At 59.1% G+C, this 10,052-nt stretch overlaps 1 protein-coding gene across 1 annotated transcript; it reads left to right on the forward strand.

Annotated features, from left to right (window-relative positions):
- Positions 1–2,040: 2,040 nt before the first annotated feature.
- On the forward strand, positions 2,041–6,372 carry DDN (dendrin; the record flags this gene model as incomplete). The annotated part of the gene is made up of 2 exons (XM_084877397.1): positions 2,041–2,249; positions 2,659–6,372. 2 exons carry the CDS (start codon positions 2,041–2,043, stop codon positions 4,556–4,558), a joined length of 2,109 nt encoding a protein of 702 aa, XP_084733523.1. The 3' UTR covers positions 4,559–6,372.
- Between the last annotated feature and the right edge of the window lie 3,680 nt (positions 6,373–10,052).

Here is a 10,052-nt window from a genome sequence, read left to right on the forward strand (position 1 = left end):
TTGCCCAAGAACCCTACTGTACCATATTGGTCCCTCCAAACCAGGCTTCCCGATGGGACATGGGGAAAGCGACAAGGCAGCTTTCAGTGCTGCATCCTGGCTTTGAAGAAGCCCCTGCTGCATTCACCTCTTCACAGCTCTCAGCACATTCCGAGACTTCAGGGAGGGAGACATCCCAAGCTGTTATAATTAGAGTATGTTTGTATGTGTGGGGTGAGGGCATGGAGGAAAGGGCAGATGTCTCTGTGTCACATTCCATCATGAAGTAGGACTTGTCTAGGGAGGAGGCAAGGACTTTAAAAAGCCTTAGGACTCTGGTGGGAAGCACCTTCAAGCAAAGAGCCATCAGAGCAACTGGTAGGTGTAAGACTGCGGGGGGGAGGGGGGGGAAGGGGAGACGGGTTGTTGATGGATGGGATAAGGGAAATATAGGTTCTTCAAAAAGTCCATGTTAGAGAGCAGGAGGCCTGTGGTTTGTTGCTCTGATTCTCTCATTAAGTTGGTCTGCCCCAAAACAACCCTTCTGGGCAAGGGTCTGCCCTCAGGGCTGCAGGTATGTTCGTGGAAAACAAATAGGATCTCTTGCTTCTCCCATTCCCTCATAAAACCCAACCCGTCTCAGAGTCTGAGGGTGAGCAGAAGGAAAGACAAGGAACAAAATTTGGAGCCTTATAACCTATTTTCACCTATTCTTCCCAGTGGAGGCAAATAATCCTTTCTCAGGAACCGTTGCTATATACACTTTCTTCCCTCACCCCGCACCCTCCCCTCCACTGAGCTGCTGCCATGGTTGCCAGGCATGGTTGCTAAGTCTCTGCATGGAAGAGTTGGCGTGGGCTGTGCTGCCACTAACATTACCATGGTGAATCGGGGGACACCGGGTATAGGCATGGGGGGTGGGGAGAGACATGTGAATGTAGCTCCCCAGAATGAGCCTGAAATGTGAGCATCTTGAGCACCACTTCAGGTGGGGGCTGGGGGAGCTGGGCATTGTGGTAGTGGTGATGGGGGGGCTCTAAGCTGGAAAACGGGCCACTTTTAGCACCTCAGTTGCTAGGGGATTAGTTTTGCCAAGGGAGCACACCATTCCTCCGAAAGGGTGCGAATAAATGCATAAGCACCCTAGTCTATCCTCCATAAGGCGAAGCAGAGCTGTGTGGGCACAGAACAGTATGACCCTAAAATTCTGGCTTCTGGGTTGTGAGAGAGCACGCTGCAGGGAGCTAGCTCCATGGGTGCCAAGGACAAACACCTAGAACAGGAGTGTGGGGCAGTTTCTGTGGCTAAGATTCCTTTCTCCTGCTGTCCCGGCAGCCCTGGGCTACAGTTAAGGGGGTGGGGGTCACCCTTTTAAGCGAGGAGAGGATAGCTCCCCCCAGCCACACAAAAGCTGCATGAAAGCTACTGCCTCCTCCTTCCACCACATGGAAGCTGGTTACTCATCTCTTTTCTGCACCCGAATGCCACTGACTGCCGCTAAAAATAGCCCCCCAGCCTGGGCCAGCCCCTCCTGCACCCCAACCCCATGGAAACCAGCGAGAGTGGCAGGCAGAGACCTTCAGTTCCATTTCCACCACCTCCCTGTCAAGAAACTGAAGTCCCTGAAGTCTGAGGCAGGAAGTCAAGGGCAGAACCCTGGTGGTCAAGCACCTTGAGGAGGAGGGGAGTGAAGGGTTAAAACAGCAGGGAGGTGGAAGCAGTGGGGATGGGGGAGGGGGCTCTGTCAGCTTGGCAATAAGAAGTCCCCTGCCCACTCCTGCACGTTCCATCAGGCTTGGGGGACATGAGAAGTGGGAAGGGGATCCCAAATCCGGGCCACAGGAGGCAGCCATGCACTTGGGGGAGGCAGCAGCGCGGAGCCATCCCCGCCATGTCACATGCACTCACACACACACAGACAGGCACATACACGTGTGCCCGGGTATATATAGTCCCCAGTCGCTGGGCCTGCCGCTCTGCAGTGGGCGCCGGCTTCCCGGGCTGGCAGGGGGCTGTCGGGGGCGGGTGGGAGGGTGGGGGGCCGGGGTGGGGTGGGGCAGGATGCTGCATGGTCATTTATTCTCCGAGGGGCCCGGCAGCCCCCGGGAGCGCCAGGATGAGGAGTCTGCAAGCTGCCTCTGGGTGCAGAAATCCAAGCTGCTGGTGATCCAAGTGAAGACTATTTCCTGTCGTTATAGTCCCCGTGCCCCTCCTCGACAGACCATGGACTTCCAGGCCGGCCACTGGATCCGCGAGCCCCAGAGCCACACGTGAGTGAAGGAGAAGTGAGGGGAGGAGAGTGGTGGGGTGGGTCTGGACTTCCCCCAGGCACAGCCAGCGCTGCTGCGCCCCCAACCATTCCGGAGAGCTAGAGTTTGACCTCTCCTGCGTCGTTTGGGGAAACAGGGATGGGTGTGAAAAGGGCAGGAGGTGAGATGGGGCAGACGCCGGTACACTGTGCATGGAGGGATGGTTAGACTTTAGCCCCAACATATATATGCACGTGTGCACACACACACACACACACACACACACACACCACACCACACACACCACACACACACTCTCTCTCACCCTTCCACTTGGCTGCCCAAAGTGGTCTGCAGTGCTCCCAGATCCCCGGACCTCCGCTCCCTTCCCCCACAAACTGCTCACCTGGGCTCCTGCTCCTTGTCCCAGGTGTGGGCCGCGCCCGGCATCCCCTGAGCCGCCTCCCCGCCGGCCCTGGGCCGCCAGGGTGCTGCAGGAGGCGACCAACTGGCGGGCGGGGCCCGCAGCCGAGGCCCGGGCCCGGGAGCAAGAGAAAAGGAAAGCGGCGTCGCAGGAGCGCGAGGCCAAGGAGACAGAGCGGAAAAGGCGCAAGGCCGGCGGGGCCCGCAGGAGCCCCCCGGGCCGGCCGCGCCCGGAGCCTCGGAACGCCCCTCGGGCGGCACAGCCCGCAAGGCTCCCGGCTCCATCGCGGCCCGAGCGCCTGGGGCCGCTGGGGCGGCCGCCCCGTCCACCCGTGCAGCCGCCGAGCGACCCGAGGGCGGCGTGGGTGGGGCCCTGGGGCGGCCGGAGGCCGGGGCCCCCGAGCTACGAGGCTCACCTGCTGCTGAGAGCCGCCGCGGGCACGGCCCCCCGCCGCCGCTGGGACCGCCCGCCCCCCTATGTGGCGCCACCGTCCTATGAAGGCCCCCACCGGACTTTGGGGGCCAAAAGGGGCCCCGAGCCCTCCCCGGCGCCCGTCTCCTCAGCCCCTGCTCAGACTCCGGCCAGGACAGAGGGGGTGCACACAAAGAAAAGGCTGGACCCTCGGATTTACCGGGACGTCCTAGGGGCTTGGGGGCTTCGACAGGAGCGGGGTCTCTTGGGGGGGTCCCCGGGCTGTGGACCGGCTAGGCCACGGCTGGAGCCCCGCAAGGGGGCCGCAGAGAAAAGCCTGGGGCCGGCTGCTGCTGGCCGGAACAGTGGGAGCGACCGCCACCCCCAAGCCAACCCCGCTGGGAACCCAGCTTCCGGGGGGTCCGCCACGGAGACTCGCAGCCCCCCGCGTCCCGCCCCCAGGTCCAGGCCCCGTCTCCAGGGCCCCGCGGAAGGGAAAGCATGCAGAGCACAGAGCTGGCTCCCCAGATCCTGGAACCCCTCCCTTAGAAAGCACCCGCCCCCACACAGCCAGACCCTCCCCAGGCCCTGGGCTCCGGGGGGCACGGGATCCAGAGAGTCCCCGGGTCCCAGAGGGAGGGCCGGGCCCCTGGGGGGCGGGAGGGCGCCCCGCCGCGCCCACACCCTGCCCCGCAGCGCCAGCGGCCCTGCCCGCGGAGAAGGCATTTTTGTCATTGACGCCACGTGCGTGGTGATCAAGTCCCAGTACGTCCCGACCCCGCGAACCCAGCGCGTGCAGCTTCTGCCCGCGGGGCCGCCACGCGCGGCGGGAGACGCCCCCGGCCGCCCGCAGCCGGGCCAGGAGGAGGGCGCGGGGGCCGCGGCCTCTCCCTCCCCTCGCCGAAAGCTGCAGCCCGGCAGCCGCCTTTCACCACAGCCATCTGCGGGGCGCGGGTTCGAAGACGCCGAGGGCGGGGAGCCCGCCGAGTCCTCCTTGGAGGAGCGCGCCTCCCGCATCCTGGGGCTCCCGGCGGACGAAGTGCACCTGCAGGGCGCCCCCGCGCAGCCAGGGAGCCTCGGGCGCTCCGCCGCGGGCCCGGCGACCTCCGGAGGCGCGCATCCTGCCGAGGAGGGCTCGGGGGACGTGGCAGGGCTCCCGCGGCCCGCGGGGCGGGGCTGGGCGCGGACCCCGGGGCCCTACGCCGGGGCCCTGCGGGAAGCCGTGTCCCGCATCCGCCGCCACACCGCCCCGGACTCGGACTCGGACGAAGCTGCGGAGCTCGGCGCGCACAGCAGCTCTTCGGATGGGAGCGACACGGAGGCCGCCGGCGCCCCCTGGCGGGAGGAGCGGGCCGGCTGCCGTGAAGGCGGGAAGACCACGCAGCCCGACCACAGTATCCGCAAGATTCTGGATGTCATCAGCCACACCGAGGAGGCCCTTTTTGGAGAGAGGAACACGAAGGGGACCCCGCAGAGAAACAGGGAGCGGCAGTAAGAGGCTCTTGGCTGTATGTGTGTTTCCCAGCCCGTCCATCCTTGGGCCCACTGGTCCCCTTACTTCCTCACAGACTTCCTTGTACCCCTCACCTGCACCGGTTCCCATAATCCAAAAAGAAGCCGCCCAAACGAAAGGAAAGGGAACATATGCTGATGTGTAATTGTTTTTAAATCCTCACCCGAGGATATTTTTTCCCATTGATTTTTAGAGAGAGTGGAAGAGAGAGGGAAAGCCATGAGAGAAATAGCTAAGTGAGAGAAACACATTGATTGGCTGCCTCCTGCACGTGGCTGGACCAGGGCCTGAGCCAGGGAGGATCCTGCAACCGAGGTACGTGCCCTTGACCAGACCTTCCTTCCTCAGGCTGACACTCTATCCACTGAGCCAAACCGGCTAGGGCTGTAAGTTTTTATTTATTTATTTTATTTTTTTAGATCAGGAGAAGTCAGGTGAGCAGTAGACTTTAATGCCTGCTCCTTTCAGGTCACTCTGATCTGATCTGAGTAAGGGCTTCAGCAGGGGTAGCTGCTGCCCTGGGTGTGGAGTTGAGCAGAGAAGCCTGGCCAAGAGTAGGCAGGAGGGTAGGAATGGTATAGTCATGGGAGGGCAACTTCAGGGAAGGGCCTCCGGGCAGGAGGGAGGAAGTGATGGAGAGGCTCTGGATTGAAGGGAACAGGTGACAGAGAAGCCCTTGGCAGAAGAGGAAGGAGTCCAGAAGCAACCAGCAAAGCAGGAAGAGGGCTCACTTGGATGTCACAAGTCTGGGTTGCAATCCTAACCCTGGCACTCACTTGCTAGGGCACCTTAGGCAAGTCACTCTCCTTCTCCAGGCCTCCTAATGGGTGAAACGAAGGGGCTCGCAGGTCCATCCTTTGGGGAAGCTTTTATCTCATCCTTCCCTCCACAAGCCAAGGAAGAGTTAGGAAGAGACGAATAGAATCTGAGCGTTTCTGGCTTCATTGTCACCTGCACTCATTCTCAATTCTAGAGGCTGCGCAGGGTTTACAGAAGAGCTGAGTGAATGGGCAAGGGCTCCTAACCCAGTCTTCCAGGTTTAGATGGGGGTCGCCCAAGACAGGGCAGGATGGTGGCCTTGTCACTGTCCCTGGCCTGTGGTGGTCCAAACGGGGGAGAGAAGGCAGACCTCTTCAGACCTTCCTCTTTCCTCCTCCCCGAGGTTTCTTAGTGATGCTCTGAATCATTGCCACGATTTTCCACCCAGGCGATATCATTCATCCGAAAGAATCCTGAGAATTTCTTGCATTTCTGCCTCTTCCAAAAACTGCTTACAGAAGGAAGAGGGAGGCTGTCCGTAAAAGCCTGGAGGTGTAGGGTGTGATCCTCGCTGTGGCCACTACGGGGCGCGCGCAGGTCGCGGATTTCCCCCCGTAGCTCGTCCGCGAGTCCCTCCTACTCCCACAGGCCCGTTAATCGATGGATCCCTAGTGAACGCGGGTCCCTGGCCTTGCCGCCTCCAGGTGTGTGTGGTCGGGAGCAGGCCTCTGAACGAGCCCCTCTTTGTATTTATCCACGCCAAGCGGCTTGGGACCCAGACTCTGAGGTTTTTGTGCGGGTTTTTTTGTCTCTTATCTCGGACACCTCCTCTCTCTCTCTATTTACTAGCCATGTGAACTTGGCCAAATCACTTCACCTCCCTGAGCCTCACTTTCCTCCTCTGTCAAACGGGGGCATATAAACACCTACCTCGCAGGGTTGTTGTGAGGACTGAATGCGGTAATGTATGTAAAGCGCCGTGCACAGTGCCTGGCACACAGTAGGCGCTCAATAAATCTAAGCTTCCCTTTGTCCAACCTTGGCCTCTTCTTCCTCTCACCTGCCCCGTCCCCACAGCGTCCCTCCCACAGGGCTCTTCCGCTCCCTCCTGCCCGGTGGGCGGAGTGGGGGCGTGGAGGGGGGACGGGGTGGAGAGACTCCTGTCATTGATGGAAACTCCCGGCCCACTCCTGTCTCCCCCAGTGCGGACTCTCCCTTCCTTGCCCCCCACCCCCGCTGGCTCTTCCCACTGCCCCGCGCACCCCCCCCCCCGCCCCCCATTCCGGGCAGGGGCTGAGTCAGCCTGGGTAAATTTAGCCGCCGGCTCGCCGGGCGCGGGGGCTTCGCCCAGACTCAGTCTCAGAGTCCGGCCTGGCCCTGCCCTCCACTCCACCCCCCCACCCCCACCCCAGTCCCGCCACCTCCAACTCTGGCTCAGCCTTCAGATCAGCAGTGCCTCCCTCCAACCACGTATGGTTTTGGTCTCCAATGATCTCCATATCACTCGCCTCGCGCACCTGGAGAGGCTGCAGGATGGGGACCCGGGGCTGGGGCCCTAAGCTGGCTGCCTGTCCTTGGTGTGTGGGAGCCGGGAGGGGGGTCCTCTCTGAGCTTCTGAACCCGAGGGGAGAACGTTGGTCAGAGTCACCCAGGGAAGGTCTATCCCAGAACCTGCCTGAAACCCACACTGCCAGGCTTCCGCTAGCTCCTGGTAGAGGAAGTAAGGGAAGTGGGGGTCACCGGGAGCAGAGATCAAAGGTTCCAGAGGTCTGTCTCCCTTCCACCCACAATGCTATCTACTACAGGTTCTAACCACTGAGCTTTCACCGAACACCTGAGAGGAACCAGGAATTGGGCTGCACTCCAGGAAAGAGGAGTGAGGCCTGCTTGACACGGGATGAAGGTGAAAACACACAAATAAGGATAAAATTAAACAGCGAGTGTTAAGTACAAAAAAAAAAGACTGAATTTGGGGGAAGGGGGTTTACCTAGAAAGAACAGCAAAAACAAGAGGCGTAAGTGTGGGAGAAGTGGTCTGATTTGACTGAAGTCAAGGGTACGTCCGGGGGGAGCTGTGGATGACAAAGGCAGGAAGAGAAGCTGAGGCCCGGGGGCGGGGCGGGGGGGGGAGGGATGGTCTGGCTGAGGAGTGTGTGCCTCTGGCCTCTGGGCTTGAGAAGAGGACGGGTTTCAGACCCGGAGGAAGACGGAGGAAGGTCAGGGCATGGTGACAGTATCTGCCTGGATTGTGCTGCGGCCCAGGGGGCAGGGCTCTGAGGCTGGCAGAAGGGCGAGCTGCACGGGAGGGGCTGGCACTGTGGAGGGTGCTCCCCTCACAGCCTGAGCCCCTTAGAGGCTGAACACCCAGGAGACTGGCTTTTAAGAGTTTGCCCACCCTGGACCTGGCCACAGCCGCGCCTCTTCCTCCTCTTCCCTTGCCTCTACTTCTCTCCACCATCGTCAGAAAACTAGGGCAGTCTTGTATTTAGGATATGGACGATGTGGCCTGGGTTTGAATCTTGCCTCTGTCTCAAACAGGCTGTGTGACCTTGGCAAGTTACTCGGCCTTCTTGTGTCTTGGCGTCAGTTATAAAGCTGTGTTATTCATGTTGTTCCTCTCATGGTCTTGTTGGGAGGATTAAATGATTCAATATGTGAAACACTGAAAACAATGCCTGGGACCTCATAAGTGATATGTAAGGGTCGAGTTTTGATTATGATTTCTCTCTGGGGCTATTTCATTAGTTGGGGGTATGGGAACACGGGGATAGGGAAGAGGAGAAAGAGGCAGCAGAGGCCAGATCCAGAGGAGGGGAGACCCCTGGGGTGGAGACACGCTCCTGGAATGGCTGAATGGTACACTGGGAGCACTTGGGTGGTGAGGGTGCCTAAGTCACATGCTCCCACCCCAGGACTTCCTCCATCTTTGCCTGAGAATGGAGTCAGCACCAGCTGCTAAGGATCTGGGGAGAAGAGGAGGAGCGACTGCAGATCTGGGGGCAGCCCTTGGTGAGCCATATCTCAGACTGGCTCCAAGGGCCCTGTGGGTGGCAGGCTGGAGGCTCCCTGCTGCGAAAATTACTTCTAAATCTGGCTGTCTCTGCCGCAACCACCCCCCACCGGGGGGCAGCGTCACAGGTCAGGAGTAGGGACAGCAGAGGCAGGAGGGCGTGGCCAGGTTGGGGCAGCAGTCCTCCGGTTACCACGGGACCCTCCTGCCCTCCCCACAGCCAGGTTCTTCCCAGGGAACCCTTTTCTGCTCCAAACGGAGCCCAGTTAATGTGGCTTTCTAGGAGCGAGGAGCCTCCTCCCCTGTCAGGCTCCCAGGAGGGCCCTGGGACGTCCCAGGAGCAGCCACAAATTAGTAAAGGAAACAATCAGGCCGTAACTCTGGGACTTGAAGGAAATCAGAGTCAGGAGCGTGTGTGTGTGTGTGTGTGTGTGTGTGTGTGTGTGAGTGTGTGTGTGTGTGTGTGTGTGTGTGTGTGAGGAGGGGAGGACCAGGAGAGATGGCTGGACAGGAATACATGGGAAGTGTGCAAAGTGTGTCTGTGAGAAAAGAGTCAGCATTCTCTCGGTAATTCATTCGTTCACTTACCCAATAAACACGTACGCCAGGCCCTAGGGATATACAAGAGATTCAGACACAGTTCCTGTCTTCAGGGAGCTCAAAAATCTAGGGTGTGTGTGAGATGGGGAAAGGGATGCAGAAGAGGAAACCTGCAGAAGCATGATAGTGCAGGCAGCGCAAAATGACACGTGAGTGAAAGCAGTCACTCCAGAAGGTCCAGGGGAGCAAGAAGGAAGGAGCAACCCCCAGACTGTGACTTCTTGGGAGTGGGAGTGTCCCAAGTTCCTGGGGAGACAAGTCACTGAGGATGTACACGTTAGCAAAGGGAGGCTCCAGCTGGACACCGTGACCTCTCCGTGTCCTGGCATGGGGGCGGGAGGGGCAGCTCTCCTCCCGGAAGCCCCTGCTATTACATAGCCTTTTGTGAGTCCTTTTAGAGAGCAGTTGCTCCATTCATCCATCCATCCACCCATCCATTAATACTTCTGTTCATCCATCCATGCATCTATGTATGCATACACCCATCTATACATCTCACCCATCCATTTATCCATCCATCACCATCCCGTCTATCACTCACCCATCGATTTATCTATCCATCCACCCATTTATTCTGTTAACAAGGGCGTACGATGTGCCTAACTCAGTTTTGCAAGGGCTGCTAAGATGAACAAAACACAGAGCCCGTGTCCCCAGGAAGCTAGAAGCACAGGAGGATAACCGGTAATCACCCACGGACAGCCAGTGTCTGCGGCTAATGAAAGCCCCGCCTAGAAGGTGCTTCATAAGGCAAGACAGCTTTGCCAGGGACAATGAGAAGAGTTTCATGGGGGAAGGAAACGTTGAGATGGGTTTCAACCAGGGGAGATTGGCAAGAGGCACAGTCTAGGGTGTGAACAAAGATAGAACGGTGGGAAGCACACAGCTCTCATGGAAAACAGAGGTACTGGGGAGTGAAAAGGTGCAGGAGGAAGGGACTCTGGGATGATGTGTGGGAGTCAGATCATGAGGTGCCTCTGGAAAACAAGGATACAACATTTGAGCTTTAATGAGAGAAGCTGAGGGAAAGGTGAGGGGCGGAGAACGTTTGAGCTGTAAATGTCCTCCTCGATGCCTATAACATTGTTTTATTTGCTGCCTGATCAT

This window comes from Pipistrellus hanaki (assembly GCF_964339955.1).
Source record: "Pipistrellus hanaki genome assembly, chromosome: 3".
Lineage (NCBI taxonomy): Eukaryota > Metazoa > Chordata > Mammalia > Chiroptera > Vespertilionidae > Pipistrellus > Pipistrellus hanaki.